At 53.3% G+C, this 23,827-nt stretch overlaps 9 protein-coding genes across 9 annotated transcripts; 6 read left to right on the forward strand and 3 right to left on the reverse strand.

The window, feature by feature from the left end:
• Window positions 1–642: 642 nt before the first annotated feature.
• Window positions 643–2,317, forward strand: W97_04971 (uncharacterized protein; the record flags this gene model as incomplete). Its single annotated transcript, XM_007782859.1, has 4 exons — window positions 643–966; window positions 1,043–1,488; window positions 1,531–2,015; window positions 2,127–2,317. The coding sequence occupies 4 exons, from the start codon at window positions 643–645 to the stop codon at window positions 2,315–2,317; spliced, it is 1,446 nt and encodes a 481-aa protein (XP_007781049.1).
• Window positions 2,318–2,747: 430 nt separating this feature from the next.
• W97_04972 (uncharacterized protein) lies at window positions 2,748–4,578 on the reverse strand (the record flags this gene model as incomplete). The annotated part of the gene is made up of 2 exons (XM_007782860.1): window positions 2,748–2,855; window positions 2,908–4,578. The coding sequence occupies 2 exons, from the start codon at window positions 4,576–4,578 to the stop codon at window positions 2,748–2,750; spliced, it is 1,779 nt and encodes a 592-aa protein (XP_007781050.1).
• Window positions 4,579–5,274: 696 nt separating this feature from the next.
• W97_04973 (uncharacterized protein) lies at window positions 5,275–6,878 on the forward strand (the record flags this gene model as incomplete). Its single annotated transcript, XM_007782861.1, has 5 exons — window positions 5,275–5,566; window positions 5,621–5,747; window positions 5,804–6,239; window positions 6,296–6,500; window positions 6,553–6,878. The coding sequence occupies 5 exons, from the start codon at window positions 5,275–5,277 to the stop codon at window positions 6,876–6,878; spliced, it is 1,386 nt and encodes a 461-aa protein (XP_007781051.1).
• Window positions 6,879–8,073: 1,195 nt separating this feature from the next.
• Window positions 8,074–10,048, forward strand: W97_04974 (uncharacterized protein; the record flags this gene model as incomplete). Its single annotated transcript, XM_007782862.1, has 4 exons — window positions 8,074–9,085; window positions 9,139–9,226; window positions 9,287–9,818; window positions 9,878–10,048. The coding sequence occupies 4 exons, from the start codon at window positions 8,074–8,076 to the stop codon at window positions 10,046–10,048; spliced, it is 1,803 nt and encodes a 600-aa protein (XP_007781052.1).
• Window positions 10,049–10,836: 788 nt separating this feature from the next.
• On the forward strand, window positions 10,837–11,844 carry W97_04975 (uncharacterized protein; the record flags this gene model as incomplete). The annotated part of the gene is made up of 2 exons (XM_007782863.1): window positions 10,837–11,052; window positions 11,110–11,844. The coding sequence occupies 2 exons, from the start codon at window positions 10,837–10,839 to the stop codon at window positions 11,842–11,844; spliced, it is 951 nt and encodes a 316-aa protein (XP_007781053.1).
• A 4,837-nt stretch (window positions 11,845–16,681) lies between these two features.
• Window positions 16,682–17,576, forward strand: W97_04976 (uncharacterized protein; the record flags this gene model as incomplete). Its single annotated transcript, XM_007782864.1, has 4 exons — window positions 16,682–16,778; window positions 16,842–16,923; window positions 16,970–17,389; window positions 17,444–17,576. The coding sequence occupies 4 exons, from the start codon at window positions 16,682–16,684 to the stop codon at window positions 17,574–17,576; spliced, it is 732 nt and encodes a 243-aa protein (XP_007781054.1).
• A 268-nt stretch (window positions 17,577–17,844) lies between these two features.
• W97_04977 (uncharacterized protein) lies at window positions 17,845–19,840 on the reverse strand (the record flags this gene model as incomplete). The annotated part of the gene is made up of 3 exons (XM_007782865.1): window positions 17,845–19,129; window positions 19,178–19,544; window positions 19,606–19,840. 3 exons carry the CDS (start codon window positions 19,838–19,840, stop codon window positions 17,845–17,847), a joined length of 1,887 nt encoding a protein of 628 aa, XP_007781055.1.
• Window positions 19,841–20,489: 649 nt separating this feature from the next.
• Window positions 20,490–21,511, forward strand: W97_04978 (uncharacterized protein; the record flags this gene model as incomplete). Its single annotated transcript, XM_007782866.1, has 4 exons — window positions 20,490–20,753; window positions 20,802–21,096; window positions 21,151–21,247; window positions 21,304–21,511. 4 exons carry the CDS (start codon window positions 20,490–20,492, stop codon window positions 21,509–21,511), a joined length of 864 nt encoding a protein of 287 aa, XP_007781056.1.
• A 556-nt stretch (window positions 21,512–22,067) lies between these two features.
• Window positions 22,068–23,490, reverse strand: W97_04979 (uncharacterized protein; the record flags this gene model as incomplete). The annotated part of the gene is made up of 5 exons (XM_007782867.1): window positions 22,068–22,565; window positions 22,625–22,871; window positions 22,939–23,086; window positions 23,154–23,355; window positions 23,425–23,490. 5 exons carry the CDS (start codon window positions 23,488–23,490, stop codon window positions 22,068–22,070), a joined length of 1,161 nt encoding a protein of 386 aa, XP_007781057.1.
• Window positions 23,491–23,827: the final 337 nt, after the last annotated feature.

A 23,827-nucleotide genomic window follows, 5' to 3' on the forward strand; every position in this document is an offset into this window, starting at 1 on the left:
AAAACCAGGGTCCGCGGCGGAGACAGCCCTGCAGGTCGGTCAACTACCTTACCAGGTAGGTACCTTAGCCTATGAGCTAAGAAGACAGAAGAGTGGCTCACCGACTGTCGGTGCCACTGTCCGTCTTTCTTAAAACCCCTCCTCGGTTCCATGGCGTTCAGCCGGATCTTAGGTAACAATTACACAGCATTGGAGAGCCTGAACGCGACAGCAGAAGCAAAGAACAGTGCGCAGGGCCATTCATGCAGGTGGCGGGGGATGACCAATGTGACGCCGGTAGCGATTCCGACAGCTGGGCATTGGCTGCGCGCCGGCCTTCCCCGTTGCAGCCAGCCTATCGCACAGATAGGTGACCCTGCAGGTGGGCCCTGGAGTGGCTAACGTTGCCTACCCCGGATTTTCCACCGCTCCGGCGGGTGGCCCTGCGTCGGCTTCAGCCTCAGGCTAGGTACCGTCCATGTCACCCCCTACCTGGCTAAGCTAAGGTCCCCGTTAGTGTCTGACCAGCTCCAGGCTACCCAGGTAGTGTCTGTAGTCAGAAACCCCCCATGCCTCACATAGCTCCTTCGACACTGCTACCGTCCGATCAGCGCGACCCTCCAAGCTGAAACCACCTGCAGCAGCTCAAGCCTTCCCCCCACAATGGCCTCAGCGAGAGCCTCCCCACGCTCACCACCCAACCTCCCATCCCCCACCTCCTCCACCGACAGCGTCCACGACGGCGAGCCGACCCTCACCCAGCTCGTCAACCACTTCGTCGCCGCCAAGCGCTCGCTCTCGTCCATAACCCATGTCTGGCGCGCCAACGAGATTGTCAACGCAGGCCGCGGCTTGCTCGAGCGGAACGCCGTGCTGAGCGCCAAGAACAGCTTCGTGCGGCGAAGCATCCATGACCAGCTAAGCGCCCTCGAGGCCGTACGGCAGGGGATCGATGTTGTCAGCGGGGAAGTGCAGGAGGAGTTTACCGTGAGCGTCCTGAACGGCCACAAGGGTTCATCCTAACGGACCACTTAGCACGAGTGATGCTGACGAAGCTACTTAGACTCTCCTCCACGCCCTCGATACCACCTCCACCCACCTAACAACCACCCTCGACACGCTCTCCACCACCCGCCTAGACCCCTCCCTCCACCCCTCCAAGACCCTCCACGACTTCATCGACGCCTCCTCCGTCTCCCACATCAACAGCTCCCTGCGCGCATGCATAGACCGATACAACGCCTCCTTCGCCTCCCTCGCCTCCACCGCCGATGACTACACCTCGTCGCTCTCCTCCATCGCCTCCGCGCTAGCTGCCACCCCCTCAAGTCCCGAAGACGACGGAGGAGGCTCCTCGCCCCTGCCCGAGCTCTTCGGCGCCACGGAAACTCACGCGACAGAGATGGCGGAGATGCTGCAGAGTCTAGTCCGCCACTACGACCTCTGCGTCACAGCGCTCAAGCACACCGAAGGCGGAGGCGAAGCCGCCGAGCAAGCCGCGCAGCAGCAGTCCGTGGCTGGCGACGACACGGCCCAAGATGTGCCTGCTAGTATGGTGCCGGGCGTCGAGAGCTTACACCAGGACGCCTCTCCGCCGCAGCCGCTCACGGCGAGCGAGCGGCAGGACATGCTGACCGTGCTCTCGCGCGACGCGGCCGAGGTCGAGGACGTGGTGGCCGAGATCCAGGACCGGCTGCAGGAGATGGAGACGCAGCTCGAGCACATGAGCGGCTACGTCGAGGCGCTGGAGGCCGAGGCGGCGGGGCTGTCGGCCACGCTCAGGCGCATGCGAGAAGTGGGCAGGGAGGTTGCAGGGTACATCGCCGTGTGCGCGGGCTTCGCGGCTGGGTGGGCGGATGAGAGAAGGGAGATTGAGGGCGGGATGGGGGAGCTAGAGGGCTTGAGGGAGTTTTATGAGGGCTTTTCGGGCGCGTATGATGGGTTGATTGTGGAGGTGGAGAGGAGGAGGAGGTGGAGGGGGGAAATGGAGAAGGTGGTTGGTGAGGCGATGGAGAGGATGGAGAGGATGTATCAGGGTAAGGCGGCTTTCCTAACAATACTCCTGTCGATCATAACTTATAAGAGAACTGCATGTGCAAAAGCATCATGGACTTGGTTGGATGGTGGTGGACTGACAACGTCTCTAGGCGAGATAGAAGACCGCGAAATATTCACAGCGGAGCATGGCGAGTTCTTGCCATCGGATATGTGGCCGGGTCTGGTGAACCCGCCGCTGCGATATGAAATCCAGGCCATTGACCAGGAAGACGGGCCCATACAAGGCATACAGAAAGAGACGTTAGACGCGGCGATGAAGCGGATGAGCTCGAGACCATGATATTCACAGTGTCTAAGGATTTATTCGTATCTATGTCCGCATGTTAGCGGAGGCGTTCTGAGGACTCCAGCATGGCACGATAAGGGCTGAAGAAGGCAAGGCTCGTCAGTGCTCTCTTTGTTCGGCATTGGATCCCTTCGTGTAAAGAGACGGCTTGGTGGCGGCTCCTGCGTGCGGAGGCTTCTCGCGGAGACCGGAGGAACACGGCCGCACGCATTTGGCGAGCCTTGGGTTTTCGTCGTTCGAGCTTAGAGTTGGGAAGCAGAGTAGTACGTACCGTTCATATATCATTTTGGGTCGTAACATCCGTTCGTGCGAGCAGACACCGTCTCAGCAAGACAGGAGCTGCACACGAGCTACAGTCTGCAAATTTGTTCATGCTGAAAGCTGCCAAAGCAAGCAGATGTAGCCTCCCGAGGCGCCAGCATCTCTAGTGCTTCTTGCGACTAGTGGCGCTGATGAGCTTCTGCTTCTCGTACTTCGATAGTTTCGTCTTCCGCTTCTCGCGCTTTTCCTCCTTCACCTGTTGCTTATGTTCCTGCAACACATTAGCGATGGCTGTTTGTCAGTCGCAGCAGACTAGCACCCACCTTCTTTGAATCTTTGTCCTGAAATTTCTTTCCTCGCGGCCTCTGATTCTCCCTGTCTTCCCGTTGCCCTTCGCCATCCTCATCGGTCTCACTACTCCCATCATCGCTTTCCTCGTCCTCGCCATCCGATGCATGGCCATCGGCGATCTTCTGCGCCAGCAGTGCCTGATATACCAATTCATCACCGCCTCCCCTTCCCACCTGTTCCGCATCCCGTTCGACATCGTACACCTGCTCCAGCGTCTGGGGTATGTACTGCTTCCGGAAGACTTCATTGTCGACCTCATCGTCCGCAATCGGGCCACTCCCACTACTCTTCTCTTTCATCTTCCGATACAGCTTCTCCAGCTCTTCCAGCATCCCAGCCGTCTCTACACTCCCCTCCGCCTCAGTAACGAACCCAAACACCGTCCGATCAGTCAACGTATCAACCCCCCTCGCCTTCCCAAAGAAATCATTCACGTTCTTGATATCCATTCTCAGAAACTCCAAGCTCCTTGGATGGTCATGCTCAACACTCTGACTCACATCAATAACCCACAGCTTCCCCTCATGAAACAGCAAATTGTACTCGCTCAGATCCGCGTGCACCAGCTTACACACCTGATACATCTTCCTCACATACCCGAGGCACTGCAGATACAGCTCCCGCCACTTCCCCGCCACCTCCTCGGCGCTCCGCTCCACGAATTCGACGTCCTTGAGCCGCGGCGCAGGCCAGCCCTTCCTGTCGCCCAGGAAGCCCATGACGAGGACGTGCAGCCGGAGGTAGACGGGTTCGGGGCAGGGGATACCGGCCGCGTAGATGCGCTTCAGGTTCCGCATCTCCTTCTCCGCCCAGACTTTTACCATGGCGCGGTTGTTGCTCTTGTTGTAGCCCTGGCGGAAGCGGAACTCGCCTGTGACGTACTTGTCTCTGTCCTTGAAGACGAGGATGCTGGTTTTGTAAACCTTGATTGCTCTGTGAACCAGCTGTGTGGGTTGGGCTTCTTTTGCTTCGCCTTCTCTCCCTGCCCCCGCTGCTCCTTCGGTAGAGGGCGGATTGGATAGCGCATAGTACACATTCGCCTCCTTCCCCGTAGAAACACACCCGTGGATCTCAGCCACGATATCCCGATTGATTAGCTGCAGCAATATCATCCGCGTCCGCGGATCCAGCACCTGCTCGCTCGTCGCCCGGTCGCTCTTGTCCTTGTCCGTCTTGCTGCCGCCGCGCGCCCCCTCGTCGTCTAGCCGCAGCTTGCCAGCATGGCGGGATAGGGAGGTGATCTGGTCATCCACGTTCGCCCGCACATTCGCGCTCGGCTTCTGACTGTTTGTCTTTGGCTTGTGGGAAGCGGGGAGGCTGGGGTCGTGGAGGGCGCGAGTGCGATTGTAGGATTTGGTGTAGTCGGAGGGATTTGTGGCGCCCAGGGCTTCGGGCTGGAAGTCATCGTCTACGTCTTCGGAGGAGAATATATCGTCGTAGTCGCTCTCGGCGTCGTCGGCTGCTGCGGACTGGTCGGGGAGGGCGGTGTCGTCTCGTAGCTGGACGTTAGGGACCTCATCTGGCTGGCTCGACGGGAGAGACGTGGTCTGCTCGTAGCCGCGGTTGGGGATGTATGTGTGTGTTGGCTGGTGCCCTGCGGTGTAGTCGTCTTGGAGGTCTAAGAGCTGGTGGACAGACGCCATGATGGTGGGTTGGTGAGTCGAGTGCGGATTGCACGTAGTTTAGGTAGGCACGAGGCAACACAATTGTATATGATCGTATCCGACGGCGGGGAGGTGTGAGTCGCACTAGAGGGTTTTCGAGCTGAGTCCTGCAGTGTTTTGGGATGTGTCACTTTTCACGCCGCACAGAGCTGACGATGATATTCCCACATTTTGGCGACATCCCTGCATCATGACATGGCAGAATGACAACCTTGAAAGGCGGTGGAGCAAGACTCGCAAGAACCTGGAAGCCGCAGATCAGATCTCTGCCATGCCGCGCATACCCACCGCTGGGCAGGTGGACGACGCGTAAGGTAGGTAGTCATACCAACCCTGATAGACTTTAGGCAGCACATAAAAGATCTTTATACACTATGGGCACATCTTCAATATACGTGTGATTTGCGTTTACATCAATCTGCCCTCTTACCAATATGGCGGAGTCAGAGTTATCTCCGTTACTAAAGTCAACCTCCCCAGCGTCGGCAGAGCGTCGACCGCAGTCTCCCCCGTGGCTCCGAGTACTAGTCTTCTGTGCGTTGCTTATTGCGTTGACTGAATTTGGGGCAGTTCTATCGTTGGCCCCGTTGACCCGGTAAGGCTTATGTAGACTATCCTGCATATCAAAAAACACCTCTCCCTGTAGCGGCCGATATCTCGATACTGACCCAAGATATGGATGCGAATGCTAGCCTGCTGGAGTCCACAATCTGTCTGCACTTCTACGAGGAGACAAATCCCTCCTTGATCCCACCAAATCAGGAGGTGCCTGAGGCGCTGTGCAAAGAAGATGATATCCAAGACAGACTTGCGATGCTCATGGGCTGGCAAGCTCTCTTCAATTCAGCACCAGGCATTCTACTTGCAGTTCCTTTTGGTTCCCTTGCCGACTCCACTGGGCGGAGATGGGTTCTCTCGCTATCGTTAGTTGGGCTTACACTATCTAATGTCTGGATTCTGTTTGTCTGTTAGTACACGACCAGTCCCCCGACTCATCTCCTAAGACTAATTGCGTTCACAGTGGCGGCTGATTTACCGATCAAGCTGACATGGACGTCGTCAGCGTTTCTCTTCCTTGGTGGTGGCGCACAAGTCGCGACAGTTATGATTTACACCATAATATCCGATGTCATACCTTCCGAACGGAGGTCAGTCAATAGTCAAATCCCTCCGAAACGGTGCGCTGCTGATTGATACTCTGCAGAACGACGTCCTACTTTTACCTCTCAGGTTGCATTCTGTTGACAGCACTGGGTGCTCCGGCGCTGTCATCCGTTCTGATGGCCCACGACGTCTGGCTCGCTCTGTTTGTGGGACTGATCGTGCAGGCTTCAGGCATTCCCTTCGCCCTCACACTGCCTGAAACACTTTACATGAAGCCCGGCGCAAAACCGGCGTTAGAAGGCATAACAGCTGAAAGACCAGACTCCTCAAACGAGGACGTAGACGCTCCAGTTGCAAAGAGATCCCTTTTCTTGCAGCGGGAATGGCACAAAGCCCGCCACGCGCTTCACATACTGCACCAAGACGCAAGCCTTACTTTGGTGATCCTGTCCTTTCTTGTTTTCAGACTCGGAGCGCAATCAATGAATCTTCTACTACTGTACGTGTCGAAAAGGTTCCGCTGGCCACTCAGCAAGGTAGAAGACACTGTTGAACATACTACCTCCTCCAATGCTGCTGACTCAATCTCCAGGCCACGCTCCTCCAGACGCTAGAGGCAGGTATCACCCTGGTCCTGTTGCTAGTAGTACTGCCTTTTGCAACACGCGTGATGCAGAAGAGATTCTCCTTCACGCCGGCAAAAGCGGACCTCTACTTATCACGGAGCAGCATCGTCCTGATGACCTCAGGGTTTCTGGTTATTGCTGTCTCGCCAACAGTAGCCACACTGATCGCTGGTTGGTATTTCAGTCCCTTGCTTGTGGCCGGCTTGCCTGATCTCGATCGCAGGACTTATCCTCGAAACATTCGGCACCGGCTACCTGTCCGCCATTCGGAGTGTTGCTACTGCAATGATCGGTGGCGACGCCAGCCATGATATCGGCCGCCTCTACGCTGTGATTGCAATCATGGACGGCATCGGCAGTCTTGTAGCCGGCCCACTGTTCTCGCTGATGTTTCGTTGGGGCTTGAAGCTCGGAGGCGGTTGGCTTGGCCTGCCTTTCTTGCTAACAACCGCGCTTTTCCTGCTTATCACCGCTGCGATATTTGCCGTGAGGCTTCAGGAGGATGAGCATGAAGAGGGTGGGCTCGATGAGCATGCCTCGACTGACTGAAAGGCGACTGGGCGCAGTTCTGTGTCTGCATGGGATAGAATGAATCCGTGGCATCGGGTCCGTAGCTTTTAAGTTTTCCGGTGTCTCTCATGAGCTTGTAAACGCAAGACGGACTGGACAGTAGAGGAAGTATCGTTCAAGAATACACAAATCTGACTTTGGTTTTGTGAAAAGTGTAGAGCCGACGGAGAAAAGATTTACGAATCCAACTCGCTTCGGAATGATTAGAGGTTCGCAATTGGACATGCACCGCTAAGCCACTGTACAATGCACCATAGTGTACCCTTACCGCCGGCGTCGCAGCCAAGATACACTGAGGCTTGCTATAACGTTCAAATTCAATTCTTTTGAGGTGGATCCGAGTGTCATGGAATCGGTCCACAACGCACTGAGGCAGCCGGAGCCGGCGTAATCTACAACCCTACGTCATCATCATGAGTGCTCCTCTCATGACCATGTCAGACGTCTTCTAGTGTAGGGTTTCACCAAGGCGAGACTTTTGGGCAGGCCACAGTGAAGTTTCAGGCATCACCGGCAACCCGACGATCCTTGTAAAGATGCCCAGCAGACGTCAGGCACCGCCGAATGAGTACTGGACTCTTGTTGCACAACCCGCGGCAACCCCGGAATTTCACGGGAGACGTTGTATTAAGCGGATCCGAAACACGCGGTTGTTGAGATCTGATTGAGGAGCCTGGCATGCCTGCGCCCTCGTGCCGTTGAACCTCCCGCCCGGGAGTGCCGCACACCATCTGTGAGCCGCTGTTGGAAATTTTGCTGGATTTTTAAAGTGCCTGCTTAATGAGTTTTGATTCGCGGCGGGAATCACTCTCTAGCCCACCATTGGAGTGTCTCAGGCAGAGGGCGATATTCGACTGGTCGAGCGTGGTTGGTGTTGTTCAAGTCTTGGTATGCAGCGTAACGTCATGTGCTGGTGCCAGGGCTAAGAGGGCTAATATCGCATCCCACCCAAAATCTGCCTCCTCCCGCGCCCAAGGAGAGCCGCCCCGCAGCCTCGTCCGTCACACCAGTCACTTTCTACGTTCCATCCGCCTCGTTTCTCTTCATCCACGGAATCTGCCTGATCTTTCGCAAACTCACCGGACTTCGAATCTCTCGGGGCATCCGCTTCCCCATCACAGCAAAGTCGTTCGCTTACCGAAGAATCGTTTCCCCTCGTTGAGTACTCACAGTCATGGCTGCACGCCGTTACCCGACGGCCGAGTTGTACGACGAAAGGCAACGCGACTTCTACCGCGGTGCGCGAAGCGAGCGCGACTATGATGAGCTGGACATCGAGCTCTCCCACGGACGCCCTGATTACGGCCGCCGTCAGCCCGAGTTCCTTCGTGAAGATTACGGACGCACGGCTGCTGGCCCCCTCGTCCCCTTTCGCGGCAGAGAAGCCGATGAGAGGCCTCCTTCCAGAGCACCGAGGCGCGAAGTGGAGACAGACGAGATCATCATCAGGCGCCGAGAAGAAGAGGAACGACCTAGGGCTCGGCCTCCACCCCCTCGCTCAGAGGTTGACCGCAATGAGTTCATGTTTCGCCGGCAAGAGCGTGAGCCTCCCCGTCGCGCACCCGCCGAGACCGAGACAACCGACATAGTCATCCGTCGACGTGAAGAAGAGGAAGTGCCGAGAGTTAGAGCCAGACCTCGGGAAGTGGAGCGAGAGGAACTAGACATCAGTATCAGGCGCACTGAGCAAGAAGAGCGACCCAGGGCACGGCCTCCTCCCCCTCGATCCGAAGTGGATCGCGAAGAGTTCTCTTTCCGCCGTGAAGAAATCGAGCGACCAAGGCAGCCCGAAGAGATCCGCTTCCGGCGAGGAGACTTCCAAGAAAGGCCCCGACGAGCACCAATGGTTCGAGATGATGAACCAGAAGTCATCTTCAAGCACCGAGAGCGCACGGGGCCTGGGCCAGATATACATGAGGACAAGCTAATCATTCGGCCGCGCTCTAACAGCAGGCCCCCGCCGCGCGAACTTGTCGCCCGCGAGAGGGAAGAATTCATTGTTCGGCGCCGCGAACCAACTCCTCCGCCACCGCCACCTCCACAGCTCGAGCAAGAGGAGATAATCATCAGGCGTGTAGAGCGCGAGCGCCAGCCTTCGCCACCACCGCCGCCACCGGAGCCAGAACCGATCATTAGGCCACCAATCCACCAGGAAATCATTACGCATCACCGTCACATAGATCATGGTTAGCATAGCCTAGAGCAGTTTCCTGTTCCACCAAGTCTAACAGATCTGCAGGTGTCATACGTGCCCGCTCACCGACTCCTCCACCTCCACCCCCGTCTCCGCCCAAGGATGAGTCTCTGGAGATTGCAATTCGCAGACGGTAAGTAACGTCATCCTTGAAGAACGGACATCAAGCGCGAAACTGACACCCCCATTCCAGCGGTGCGAACGACAAGTTCTACGACGAGGACATCATTTACGAACGCGAGACCCGAGAGCGCAAGACACGGGATCGAGAGGTGGAGCTTAGCCGGCGACGGTCCTTGAGCGCACCCCGACGCCGGTTTACGGGCAACGATATCGGAGCCGAGGCTGAATACTACAACCGCAAGGCAATGGAGCGGGCTTACGTCGGCGAGGCTTACAATGGCGCCACCAAGGACTGGGCGATCGTTGATGTACCTCCCGGGACAAACCGCGTGAAAATGGATGGCGCTGGAGGCGGCTCTCAAGAGATCACGTGGCAGCGGTACAATGGTGTGCGCAGATCCAAGTTCATTGCGGAAGATGAGGTGTACGACTCTGGCTTCGGAGCAACGCCTTCCGGACCGCCTGCTCGAGCAAGGCCGCGTGCGTCAGATATGTGGACGGAGATCACCAAGGATTTGGTCATCAAAGACGCCATCGAGGAGATGGGTTTCGACTACGAGGAGACAGAGTACTTCTTCTACGTTATGGAATACCTCCGCTACGTAAGTTGCTCCAGATGATTGACAAACATGGTTCAAAGCTAATTTCGCTATTTCTTCAGGAGGACGTTCTACAGCTTGTTGAACTATCCGACTACATCCGCAAAGACCGCCGTGCGCGCATCCGCGAAATCCAGTACGAACGCGAAGAGCTCAACGATCGTCGGCGGTTGACCTACGATGACCACCTCGTTGAGCGCGAAGTCATATATGACAGCAGGCGTCGTTACTAGTTCATCAGCTTCGGCCCACGTTGGTAGCGATCACTCGCGGATGAACAGATGGACCATAGCATCCTTTGATCGCGCTCGGTACATTTCGTCACTTGCGCTTCACGGTGCACGGCGCCCATTGCTACTTTGAGCGTCCGGAGATATATCATTGCGAACACGAAACATGAACTTACGATTTGACATGGCACATATTTGATGTTCAGAGGGGTTTTCGGGAACATTCGGGGCTTACGACTTTACGACAGCATTGGCGGGGTGGCTTTGAGGGATCTTGGCTCTGCACGACGGTTGGTTTGGGCTGGAGCATTTTGCTTCTTGCTTCACGCTTGGATTGTAGCTGTGGATCAGGAATCATGATGGATGATGAGGTTCTGGGTAGCATATAGAGTCATATTAGCCGTTTCAACGTACCACTGAACGGCGCTCGTGAAAGCCCAGCTGAAATGCATGTCGTCGGCTTGAGAGATGTTGCATCTACAGGTTTTCTTCCATCTTCTCAGGCTATTACTGGATTGTCCTCCATAATCTGACACAAAATGCGCTCTTGGTGGTCAAGTTGAAACGGTTCGACAAGCGCCACGTGAACCCTGCCAAGAGCATTACGCGTGTCGTCAAAGCACAGCCCTCAGCCCTCAGCCCTCAGCCCTCAGCCCTATCAACACCATACCGCATCCCGCCGCTTCTACCTTTCAACTACACTCAAAGCACTTCTTGACTTTAAAAACATACCCTCTCACCCGCGAGGTTCTAAGGAGTCGAATTCCTTCCTGTAACTGCTACCGAAGACGATGCTGCGACCTCTTGCACTCTGCGCCACCGCGCTTGCGCTGGGCGCCCACTCCATCCTCCTCCCTCCCTCCGTGTCTAGCAGCGACGCAGAAGCCTTCAACATCATCCAGATCCACGAGAAGTACCAGGTCGTCAAGTTGGAATGTCCCAGCTGCTCGACCAAGCCCGGGCAAGGCGACTTCTTCACACAGGAGATTGACACGAGCCGGTCTCTGGTGAGCCTAATCGCCCGCAACCTTCGCCTTGCACTGCTTGTTAACGGTACCACCTAGCTCCTAAATTTCTCGGTCGGCGCGGACCCCAGTACCCTCTTATTCGGCCAACGTCCTCTCTACCCGCGTACCTCAATCCCTCACTTCCGCACCTTTTCGATACCCTCCTCCGCTTCGGTCCAAGAGCAATCCGATATCAAGTTCCCCCTCGCGCAGCTGCACACCATCATGGACTACACCCTCGACTCCGCCCCGCTGTGCATCGACAAGACCCCCGACGTCGCCCAGGTGCTCAAGCTGCGCTTCCAGATCCTCAATCTCGACAACAAGCCCACCGCACTGCCCTCTCTCGAGCTCTTCGTCGTCGAGCTCGCCACCGGCGAACTCGTCATCGGTGACATACGCACCGGCCCACATATCGACAGGATGACACGGCCCAACCGGCCTATCAATTCAAGACCCCATCATGTGGGTCATAAGCATGGACACATGGGCGGCCATACTGGGCATGTGCACGGGCATAGGCATTTCCATAATTTCTGGACCATGCTGCTCGCGCATGTGGTGGTGCCGTTGCTCGTCTTTGGCGTCCCGGCTGGTGCGACGCTGTTCTTGATTGTGCACCGTATCAGGCAGGCGAAGCGGGCGAGGTATGCCCAGCTCGCCAAGGAGGAGCAGGATGTAGAGGGGGAAGTTGTTGGAAGCAAGAAGATGGACGGCTACGTGCCTGTTGACGTTGAAGCGCAAGAGGAGTTGCCGGTCTACTCTGAGAAGGAGGTTGTGATCGAGGAGTAAGGCTGCGGTCTGCTAGCCGAAATTAGTCTAGCGTACGTGGAGTACGATATGTGAAGATGATGGTTAAACAGGTTTGGAGCGGGAGGCACCATTGGATGGGAGCAGCGAAGCAGCAAGCTTACACTCACTTTATGACCCGTTCCGGGGTTCTCTGTTTCTAGGAAGCTGTACAAATGAACGATCTTGGTATTTGGCTACAGTCTGTTACGAGAGTTATGTGATCCTTCTCGGTGTGTGTCCTGCCAAACGCTATCTAAGTCTGAGGAAGCCCAACCTGGAAAGCATACTTGAGGAATGGAGGACTATGGTCGTAGTGTCAAAGATCGCTCGGCTGAGAGATCGACACCGTACGATAAAGCACGGCACGTTACGATACGACCTGAGCTAAAACTATGCGATGTGAGAAGATCCGGTGTAGTATAGTGCGACGCGGTACGGCGCGATATGATTGTACAAGGGTGTTTTATAAACGGGCTGGTTGCGCTCCTTGCTGCATAGAGTCAACAATATAATTACTTTGGCTTAAGGCTGTAGTCGGAGTAGTTCGCTTTAGAGCGGGAAGCAGGGAGGGCAACTGGCCCTTTTATGGAATACTCTTATATGCGATACGGCACGGCATGGCACTAGCCGGTATAATACTATTAGAAAAGCGATATTTTTATAGTTATGGAGATAGGTGGTTACGGGCTGTCCCCTGGAGCGGGGAATGGAGCATTGTTTGCAACAACGGAAAATTGGTTCACCAGGCGCCGAACCGTGCAACGCCTGTACTACTATAGTACTAGCGTAACTGGTATGATAGCGAACTTTTAATGAGAACCGTCGAGGCTATTCAGTATGCAGAGCGCTTCGTGCGTCAGCCGCATGAGTGGTAACGCAGGTTCGCGACCGTTAAGTTGACGCCGGCGCTTGCTCCAGGTTAAGCAGCCGCTGCAGGATCCGAGACTGGTTTTGTTGCATCTGTAGGTGGTGGAGCATAGTCCATGGACAAGTTACGCTTACGCTTTATAGTGCTAAGAAGTCTCAACAGATACTAGCAGCATCTGCATTCAATACCATGCTTCTCCTTTCCCAGGCAACACCGCCAATTCAACTTGAGTAGTTCAAGGCAAAACAAATAAATGGAAAGATTGTAGCCGTCTTCAGAGCACCACACTTCCAGCCCAAGGGCCCTGCACCTAACGCGCCAACACCCAAGCACCGCCCATCAAGCCAGCAGCAATCCACACCACGGCCATTCCCACATACACCGCCAACCCGGGCGCTCTTAGACTCGGTGCAGCGTCTTCGGCATCCTCGCTAGACGTCTGTGTACTATCCTCTTCATCATTAGACTCCGGCGTGCTGGTCTCGTCGTCACCAGACCGATCTGGGGTTTGAGTCGGCTGAGACTCTAGATATGGGTTGGCGGGACGGGACATGACTGTACTGTAACGTGTTGTCAGCGATTTACCCAATCTTCAAACATTCCTTCCCAAGATTCTTACGGCTGCACCGCTGGAGGCACTTACGATCCAGACACAACCAGGCACATCTCCACGCCGAACTCGCGGCTTTTCCCAATGCATGTGCCCCCGCTAGAGCAGCACCACCCATTACCGCAGTCCTCGGCTTCGTATCCGCACACGACTTCAAATGTTTGGTCGCGAACTTCTAAAGCACGGCGGTGGACAAGCTCCGCTGCGCTCAGCACTGGGAGAGCTAGGAGGAGAAACAGACAACGCATCTTTACTAGTTCGCTAAGGCTCTGTAGCTTCAAGATTTTTCAATCGTCGGAGCGCTATTTGGAAGTTTGCAACACCCTGTGTGAGGCCTTTATATCCTTGATCTCAGCTGAAGGGCCATGGATCCGATCTCAACGGTTTCATGGTACGGGATGCAGCTCTCGTCTCAGCTGCACATCTTTTGCAGGGGGGAGCTAAGGCTTTATTCGCCGACTATGCTGCTGAGCAGACTGCACTGCCTGGAAAGCAAGCTGAAGCCTCTAGTGCGCTGCTGAGCACTAGGTGTAGCAGATCTAGAGCGAGTGCAATCCCAGGTTGGCATGCCGGGGCGAGGCTTAGCGGTCCAGTTGCTTACGCCAAGACATCTTATGTTCAGCTGCCAAGCGCCAAGAAGGCTCAAAGTTGCCAGGCAGGAGCATCTGACGCCTGTGTCGGCAAAGAGAGTAAGACTGAGAAATGCGGTCGAGAGCCGCTGCCTGATAGGTTGAACTAGCCTTTTTAGTACTTCTGTAAGCGATTCGTACCTTACAGATTACCTTCCTAACTATTAGAGGTTGGAAGCTATAGGGATCATAAACTGATCACGGCAGCTTCTTAAACATCGTTCAACTGACAATCGAAATATTAAGAACACTGTATTCTCTCCATCTGTCAGGGCTATCTTCTATCAGCCTGCGAATGTTACAGTAGGGACTTCGTACCTAACTAGTTTGGACATGTATCTAGTAAGTCCACCGGGCGACAGCTGCCAAGTGTGGTAGGCTATTCATACAAGGGGTAGTTAGCTTATTTCCTTGGAACCCACTTCGTCGGGCCGTATTTCCCTCGTCCGTCACGAGATGTCTGTCTATTGAGATAGCTTTTTTGATATGCAGTTGTTCTGTAGCGGACCAGCCATGGCTAGGACGGCGTTCAATAATGTTGCTATGCTCACCTGCGCATAGCCGCATAGGGGTTTGACGTTTGGCTTGTTCAAATGCGTCTGCGGTATCGTTTCTTTCTAGTCGCTATCCAGGTTATCTTTTCAGGCAGTTTCTGAATGCAGCGTGACAAGATATAGGGGATACCGTTAGTGAGTAGTAGCTGCTATTGAGCTGATCTGAAAGAACCGTATTTGACTCTTTCCGTCCGCAGCCTGTTTTGGATATGCCCGCAACTTTCTTCTAAATGAGCTGATGAGTTTCCCCTGCTTTCTAGCAGCAGGCTACGGTGTGTTTCCGGTAGAAAGAATTAAATTGTCAATGATTCAGAGTAACATGCGCCTGATCGGTCTGAAGCTTTGCACCCGTGGTCGTCCGTTGGCGAAGGCAGCATGGCCCGTAACTTCCTACAAATCGTACCGAGCCCATGCACGTGCTGCAAGGGGGCCTTTAATGGGGATGCGGAGGTCAGTGGGGAGAATGAGGAGGTTCGGGGACTGTTAAATGTCATCGGTCTGGTGCTGGCGTGTAAAGGTGCGAAGATAGCAGTCTGTGTTCGTCCTTCGCCGCCACCGCCTTGCTGGTGCCCGCACTCATTCGCACCCACACCGCACGGCTCGCTCAGCTTCTGTGAGTAGGAGGCTTTGGAGATGGGCCTGAAGCGAAGGCTACTCGCCGGCGGAGTTAGCGGAGGTCATCGCGCAGAATGCGGAATGCTGAGAACAGTCACTGTCATGCTGTCAGCCATCGGCCGCGGGCTTATAGGGGTGCGAAGATGCAAAGACGGCGGTTTGTGATGTGCGCGTCGACGGCTAGGAGATGTATGAAGCCATGTCTCCGCGTCGGCGTTTACACAGGAGCTCGGATGCGGGACCGCGGAATCATCCTCGCTTGTGTTTGTGATCGTGGTGATGGCGTTAGATCGGGACTATGAGATTCTGCAGAGGTGAGCTGAAGCCGCGCACGCTCGTCTTACCCAAGGTTGGCTTAAATGGATCGTTGCGCCGTTTCCACGGCCCGAACTGGCACTTGAGTCTACGCGCGAGGTCTGAGTTGTGAGCACGACGACCTGGAATATTGCTAGACCCGAATTGAAGCGTGAATGTGGGAAGACGGCAAATGGAAAACTACTTCCATATCGCGTCCAGATCGCGATGGCATGTTAACGTTATCTCCGTTCTTTTATCTGCTCCGCTGGCGGACATGAAACTAGGAAGACAAGCCCACTAATGCTGCTCTACTACAGCTCTAGGTATAGGCTTAGAAACTACTGCCTTTGTAAGTAGATAAAGCTTCTCCAAGGCAGCCAGGTGCTAAGGCTAGTAATTCGTGATATCACTGCTATTCCCCTCACTATAAACTTGCCGAAATCTTACCTGAGTAGCAGAAATAAGCTCTTCTTCCCTGTCTAGAGCTGCACTAGAAGGTCTTATCTTCCGACACCCATTTCCACCAGCGGAGCAGATAAGATTGCAGTTGTGTCTACCTTCAACGTCAGCGTGATGGAAGTTCAGCGAGGTACCGCCTAGGCGGATCGAGGCTTCCAGCCCGGCTCGGCCCGCCCGTCCCGCGAATCACGTCGCACGAGCTCTCTTGATTGAACCTAGCATCACAGAGGACAGCCTAGCTAAAGTGACTCACAGGATAACAATAGATTCACCAACTCGATTGTACTAGACAAGTCGTGCTATGGTCCTGCATCAAGCGCTACTACAGCTGTGTCAGCCCGCGGCTGTTCTCGAGACCAGCATTGCTCGATAAAGCCTACCGCGAGATGGGTACGGCCGTACGACAATAACAACTCCGACATTCCTCCGCCTTGTACGCAACGGCCGTAATATTCACATCTATGACAGTACCATCTAGTGTCATCTTTCCAAGCAGGCGAGTTGTATAATGGAGCCCACAGTCGACGTATCTTCTCTCCCACAACTCCTCTCACCTCTAAAGCTATCGCCTAAATAATATACTGCTCCTATCGGCTACATAGCACGTTCTGTCATGGCCAGTGAACGGATCTCTTATGGCCCGGATGAGAATTGCAGCCTTGACACTTGTCCTGTTTCGACAAGTGTCCTTCAATACCGCCCATCATTGGCTGCCAACATTAGCTTCCTCGTACTTTTCGGCGTAGCCTTGGTCATTCACACCATTCAAGGCGTCAAATGGCGAACCTGGGCTTTTCTCTTCGCCATGTTCTGGGGCTGCGTTACCGAAATGATCGGCTATGGTGGACGCATCATGATGTGGCAGGATCCATTCTCGTTCCCAGGCTTCCTTATCCAGATCAGTGAGTACACGAGCCGCCATAGCTGGCCTCCAATCTTCCACAATAAAGGCTGACACGGGGCAGTATGCATCACTCTAGGTCCGGCCTTCTTCTCCGCAGCCATTTACTTCACGCTCTCACAAATGCGAGTGCACTTCCGTCGTGAGTGGCAGGGGGAGGTCCCACCTCAGCTAACACTACTATTGCGGCAGCGTCATCTATCTGGGCACCAAGCACTCTCGCTTCTCGCCTAAGCTGTACTACTGGCTCTTCATACCCTGCGATATCGTTTCTCTCGCGCTCCAATCCGCCGGCGGCGCATTGTCCTCCATCTCCTCTGGGGACAGCACTTCGGGCGTAAACGTAGGACTCGCTGGCCTTTCCTTCCAAGTTTTCTCCCTTACTGTGTTCATCCTTCTCGCCCTCGACTACGCTATTCGCTATACCCGAGGTCAAAGGACCCAGCCAGGCGCGACGAAGCTGCCGGCGTCGTTCAAAATCTTCATTGTTTTCTTGTCGTTAGCTATCCTGCTCATCCTGATCCGGTGCTGCTTCCGCATTGATGAGCTTAGCGAAGGCTATTTCGGTCCTTTGATACACAATCAAGGGCTGTTCATTGCCCTTGAGGGAGTGTATGTATGGATCAAACCGAGAGTTTTGAAAATTATGGCTGAACATGTCCGTAGGATGATCATCGCTGCTACTTTCGCGCTGAACGTTGCGCATCCTGGGCCAGTCTTTAGACGGTCGGAAGCCACGACCCTCGATGTATCCAAGCACATAGCCGATGCGGAACGTCTTCCTGTTTCCAATCCTTAGGTTGTAGCACTGAGTAATAGCATTCTGATTCCAAAACACTTAGCATCCAGTTTGTTTCGCCTTAGTCGCCGTGAGTAGATTAATCAACTAAGAGGCGATATAGCTACAAGTAATAAGGTTGAGCAAGCAGCTATAGCGCTTGTTACAGTATCAAATCCCAGCTACTAAAATTGGAGTAGCAGAACGTACAGTGCATTAAATGCAGAAAATTACCAAGTAATCCAGAACAGCATTCGACCACAGACACCGCTTTATCATTCAGAAAACCTCATTGCACACTCAGAGTCGATAACAATCTTCTCAAGGCCTCGAGAAGTTCGGCCTGGCTTGAACAGGCCGCATATAAAAACCGATCAGGTCTCACAATGAGAATTTTCTTACCCTTGACTTGCTTTTTGAGGCGGAAAGGGTCGTAATGTATCGGTGGCGGTCTGTTCTTGCACAATATCTGATCTGCCGCAAACTCTTCACCACTGGCAAGACGAGCAACTTTTGTGTCTTGTGGGCTTGTGGGATATCGTACAGATATGTCCTGGATCAGACACGTCGCTTCTTCTGCCACAACATGGCCTTCGGACACGTTGGTGACGTGCTGGATCATGTCGAACAGAGTTCTGGCTTCTGCAGCGTTCTCAGGCAACAGAAGAAGCTGAAACAACCCCTGTTTTGACGGGTGAAAGATCAAGTCGTCGCTGAAGGTAAGCTGAGAACGATCCAAGGACCATGCATAAACCTGCGCCAGTTGCATTCCGCCAAGCATGTCTGGCAGAAACGGTAGTCCTTGACTGAACTGGTACTGAGTCGTGCCGAATGCCCGAGGCCCTTTTTCAAGTTCTCGCCTCCAGCTGGGCACTAGTTGTACAGCCCAGAGGTACCAATCCCGAAAAAGTACCTTGACAGGGTTTGATTCCGTCACATATTTTCCGTTCTGAATCGTTGCCGCCAGGGATCTCTCAAGTTGCTGCTTCCGTTCAATGTACCACCCGCGTAAGAGCTCCTGGTGATCAAGGTTGGGCTCACGTTGAAGTAAAGCCAGACGCCATGCCAGGGCTGAGACATCACGGAAGCCAGAGGCGATACCTTGACCGCCGAATGGAGGAAAAACATGTGCGGCATCGCCTGCGATGGCCACTCGACCGAGAGCCCATTTGTTGCAGCTTCGTGCTGAGAATGAGAATGGTCGCGATCGTAGTGTCGTGATACAATCGTCTGGAAATCGAACGGCGTGGGGAAGGCCATACCGGCTGCCGGGATGTGTGATGTAGGGATAAATAACCTTGCTTGTCTCCTCCAGTGTTGCCATGCGGTTTCCATCTTCTTCTTTGCGGACGACGAATTCGAATCTCCACAATCGATCCTCAGGGAGACCAAATCGTCCACAGACAGCAGGTCGATTTGGATTGCACAGGAACCGGAATTCCTGCGGAAAGAAAAGTTCGTACACCTCTTGAGGAGAGTAGCCTAGTCTCCACAGAGGAAAATCGGGATGGGTCTTTTCCGTCGGTAGGGAGATCTGCCAATTGAGGGCCACCCATGTCTCCTCGTAAGAAGTACTTCCACAACCGTTAGCTGAAAGCTCAACTCAGTGCACTCTGACATACCCTTCGCACCGCTCCATATACACTCCCTTTGCTTCGAGATACTTTTTCCGAACGAAGCCTGTCTTGCCGTCCGCTCCAACCAGAAACGGCGCCTGTAGTCTTCTGGTGTGTCTGTCTGCGTCTGAATACTGCACGTATACGTGATTGGCATCCTCTTCAATTGCAAGGATGGTCGACCGTGTCCGCAACTCCGAGAACTCATTAGTAGCTATCACGTCACGAATAGCCCTTTCAAGGGCTGGTTGTTTGTGGCATATGAATCCAACATGACCTGTTCCACCTTCACTTGTGTTGTAGTCGATAGCCGTAAGTGGCTTCTTGTATAGATCGCTCCCTGTTCCGCTGACGAAGTTGAATCTTTGCATGCCTGGAGTCCTCTCTTTAGCCTAGTCGGATGAGGACCGTTTAAACACACTGATAATACTCACATGAGCCGATCTCAGTGTAAATCTTGCCATAGATGCCGACGGCCTGAAGCAAACGGATGCCGTCTTCGTCAAGCGCGATGCCACGAGGATCTGTAGTGATGTCGGGCTCCCGTTCCAGCACTATGTTAGGTACTCGCATTTGCCCAAGCATCGCGGACAAGAGAACTCCCGTTGGCCCTCCGCCGCATATTATCACACCGGTTTTCTCGAATGAAGCTGGTAGAGAAACCGACATGTTGTTGGTCGAAGTGGGTGGGAAAGTTGCACAACAGATCACCCCTCACCATCTGAGATATCGCCAGCGCTTCCCTAGTAGCTGAGGGAAATCAATTGCTTATAAAATCTTGAAGATAGAGTTCGCGCCTCGTCTACAACAGTAAAGATTGTGGTGTTCCCTGTCTCCACCGCCGACGGAGATGCTTCGAGAAGTCTGTGAAGTGAAGTAAAAATGTGGTGGTATTGCTTTTCAATGTGGGACGGCCCCGCGGTGGGGGAGAAAATTGCGGGGAGAACTGCGGGGAACTTGACGATCTGATGTGGGAAGTGGGTTTCTATTAGAGGCAATGATTAAACCCGAGCTCCCTCGAGCTGAAACGCCCCACATGATGCTTGTATGACATTCTCGCCGTGGTTCTATGCAATACTAGCACATCTCGGGGTCAGAGCGTCCCACTGCCATCTTACAGAGCACAGCCCTGAAGAATAAAGGTATGTGGTGCCGCACAGAGCTATGGTCAGTTGGAGTAGCGTACACCTAATAAAACCCGGCTCACAGTTGCTGCTTCTTTCTTTGTTCAAGATCTCTCTTCCGCTTCGGATCTGAGTGTCTCTCTTTTGCGCACGTCTCACTTCGTTGCGGAGGAAAAATTAGCCACTCGAACAACATGACGACAGCTACACACATTATCCGTTTTATTGCAGTCGAGGACGGCCGTGTTCATCTTGGACAACTGGTGGATACCAGCCGTGATGTCGGTCTCGACAGCTTCGAAGGCCGCAAGATACAATCTTACCTAATCAATGGGACCATCTTCGACGGTATTGTGACAGAACGCGTTCTCACGGTCAAGCAATTACTGTCCCCTGTCTCGATGGAGGATTGCAATTACATTCGGTGCCTGGGTTTGAACTACAGTGATCATGCGAAGGTGCGAATCGGATGTCTGAGCTCTAGTTGGGAGACTAACCATCTTTAGGAAGCAAACTTACCGCTACCACCAGTGCCAATCCTATTCAGCAAGCCACGAACTGCTCTTGCCGATCCATATCCTTCAGCAATACCGATACCTAAATGTGCCCAGGACGGTACGAGCGACTATGAAGCTGAGCTCTGTGTAGTTATCGGCAAAAGTGGCCGAGATATCCCAGAGGACAAAGCACTAGACTATGTGTTAGGCTACACATGCGGCAACGACGTTTCAGCCCGTACTATGCAGCTTCTCACAGCACAGTGGTCCTTTTCAAAAGGACTAGATGGCAGTTGTCCTCTCGGTAAGCTGCTCCACTAATGAGATTATTAGCCTTTGATCTGACTTAGTGTTACAGGACCGGTCCTGGTAACAAAAGCTGCCATCCCGAACCCTCAGAGATTGGCGATTAAAGCCATTTACAACGGGCAAACAGTTCAGGATGGAAACACGAGGTTCGCCCATGCCACTGACGTTAGACTAGATATGTCAGAATGCTAACCTCGAGCAGCAATATGATATTTGACATCAAAAAGCAAATATCCTACCTATCGCAAGGCACAACATTGGAAGCTGGCACGATATTCTTGACAGGTACACCTGCAGGTATTGGCTTCTTCCGGCAGCCGCGAGTTGTATTGGAAGATGGAAGCGATATACGAGTTTACGTGGAGAATATAGGCACCCTGATCAACAAAGTCCACTACGAAAGCCGGTAGGAAGAACTACCGGTTTGGCTTGCTGATAGAGATTTCTTTGAATCTTGTTGCTCGGTCAATCTACTTGAGCGTGCCGTAGTCAGACTTTTTATAGACGAAACAGAACTGTTCGGACGCATTATGGAGATGATCTCTAAGAATGAAATCAATTTTTAACCGAGAAGCTAGTGAGTATCGAGTATTTTTCATGCAAACTCGAAGCCGAATTGTGGAGAAGCTTAGCTTAGCTCCGATCGTGGGACATAAGTTGCTGACAAACAGCTCAAGGAATTTAACAAGGTCTCGTCGAGGTAAATCCTTGGTTTAAAAGGCCTCCTCGAGTATATGATACGACATGACTATTTCCAAGTAAAGAGAGCTCAAGTCTAAGCTGCTACTATCGACATCAATAAAGCACACGTGAAGTGTCACAGATGTTTTCCATCAATTGCTAAGTTTCGGTCAGCTCGAGAACTTGCTTAACCTTGAGTTAATCTGAAGCGAAATGGGATGATCCAAAGCAGTCGATCGATTGCACTAAAGTGACGACAGCAAGGGACACGCAACGGCCACTAGTTCAATCTAAGAAGGCTTGCGGCACTTCCGGACCCCACACGGCAAGACCTTCGTGTCCTGCTGGACCATACGCAAGTGGTGTATCCTCATTAACAAGGTCACCGTCCGTATAATGCTCGACCATAAATCCAGTAGTATCCCACCAATAGTCGAAAATCTGACTCCCAAGAATATGCCTGCCCACACCCCAGACTGACTGATAATCCTTCTGTGCAAGCCACTGATGCCCCAGTGCTTGGGTGTCGAAATCATGCACCTCGAAACTACAATGGTGTACGTGATTTTCCAGACCTGGTGCCAAGGTGGTCAGGAACATGGTATGGTGATCCACCAAGTCCTGGCCTCGGTCGATGTGGGCAAAGAGTGCCACTTCCTTCCTGTTGTCCTTGGAGGATCCCGAAGGAACGTACAGAATGTCCGACGGAACGATGTTGAAATGCCTTGTATACCAGTCCATCTGGGTTGAAAAGTCCTGAACACAAAGTCCAAAATGGCCAAGCTATACCAGGATGTCAAAATCTCCCTTCTCAGATCTCCCAAGGGCCAACGAAAACTTACCTTGTGCACCTCTGCAGGGCCGGGCTTGAAGCGTTGAAATTTCTTCTGCCTCGGCTTCTCGGTCTCGTCATTGAATATGAGCTTTTCCGGTTTCTTGTGTTCGACATTGCCGAGACTTTGGCCGTAGACGAAGTTGACAGGAAAGCCTTCAGGGTCCTCAATAGTCACAATATAGCCGCCACCTGGAGCGACTTCCATTTGTCGGATGCCATCACTTATCACCTTCCCGCCTGGAATTTCCAAGACTCTTGAGAAACAGTAAGTAAGCATTCATATTTGATTGTACTTCGAAGGAGATAAGGAATGTGGCGTACTTTTCAAGCTGTTCATAGCTTTCCACTTCGAATGATCCGCCGAGAAACTTCTTCGGACCTTGACGAGCATAATATACATATTGATCCGGACCGTAGCCACGGTACCACCGCTCAGTGTCCGTCTTCTTCACCACATGCAGACCGAAATCTACGAAAGAGATCAGCAATTGCTCAACCGAACGATCAAACGCAAGGTCGCTCGGAGTCTAACTCACCTCTTAAGAATGTGGTGATTTGCTGGACATCCGGATGCTGATATCGCATGTGGGACAACTTGGTTATCTTGACCTGCTTTGACTGGTCGATGCCACGAGCTTCACGCCATGCGGATTTCTTCTCACTGTCCGGACCGATTGCTTGAAAGTCTGGCAGTGAACTTCCCCTGTTCGGAGAAGGGCCACGACTTTGGCCATAGATCTATGCCTGCTGTCAGTAGATACCCTTTCTGTTGCATGTGAATGTCCGAATGTCCGCCTTATCACTCACATCCACGGGTTGAGACTTGAGTTTCTCCCAGGTGATGTCATGTTGTAGGTCCTGGATTGAGATCATTTTGATGAGCTGCTCGCTACCCAAATGCTGGTTGAGTGTCTGGACTGATCTGCTTGTGGGAGATGTTTACTCTTGAACTCTTTCGAAAATGCAGATTTGGGTTCCAGTCAAGGTGAAGCTGTTTCTTTTAACAACAAGTGAACAGGAGAACACAGAGGGAATGGAATTTGAGAAGCCCTGGAAACGCTCGTATTACACGTCCACCTCTACCGGCATCATTCCCCGCATATGTTCTGGGCCTCTAACACGTCTCCGGCCATGCACGAAGTTGTGGGACGCTTGCGGGACGCTTACGAACCTTGTGCGAAGCCCCGTCGTGGGACCTGCAGGGGCAGGT

Source organism: Coniosporium apollinis (assembly GCF_000281105.1).
Source record: "Coniosporium apollinis CBS 100218 chromosome Unknown supercont1.22, whole genome shotgun sequence".
Classification (NCBI taxonomy): domain Eukaryota; kingdom Fungi; phylum Ascomycota; class Dothideomycetes; genus Coniosporium; species Coniosporium apollinis.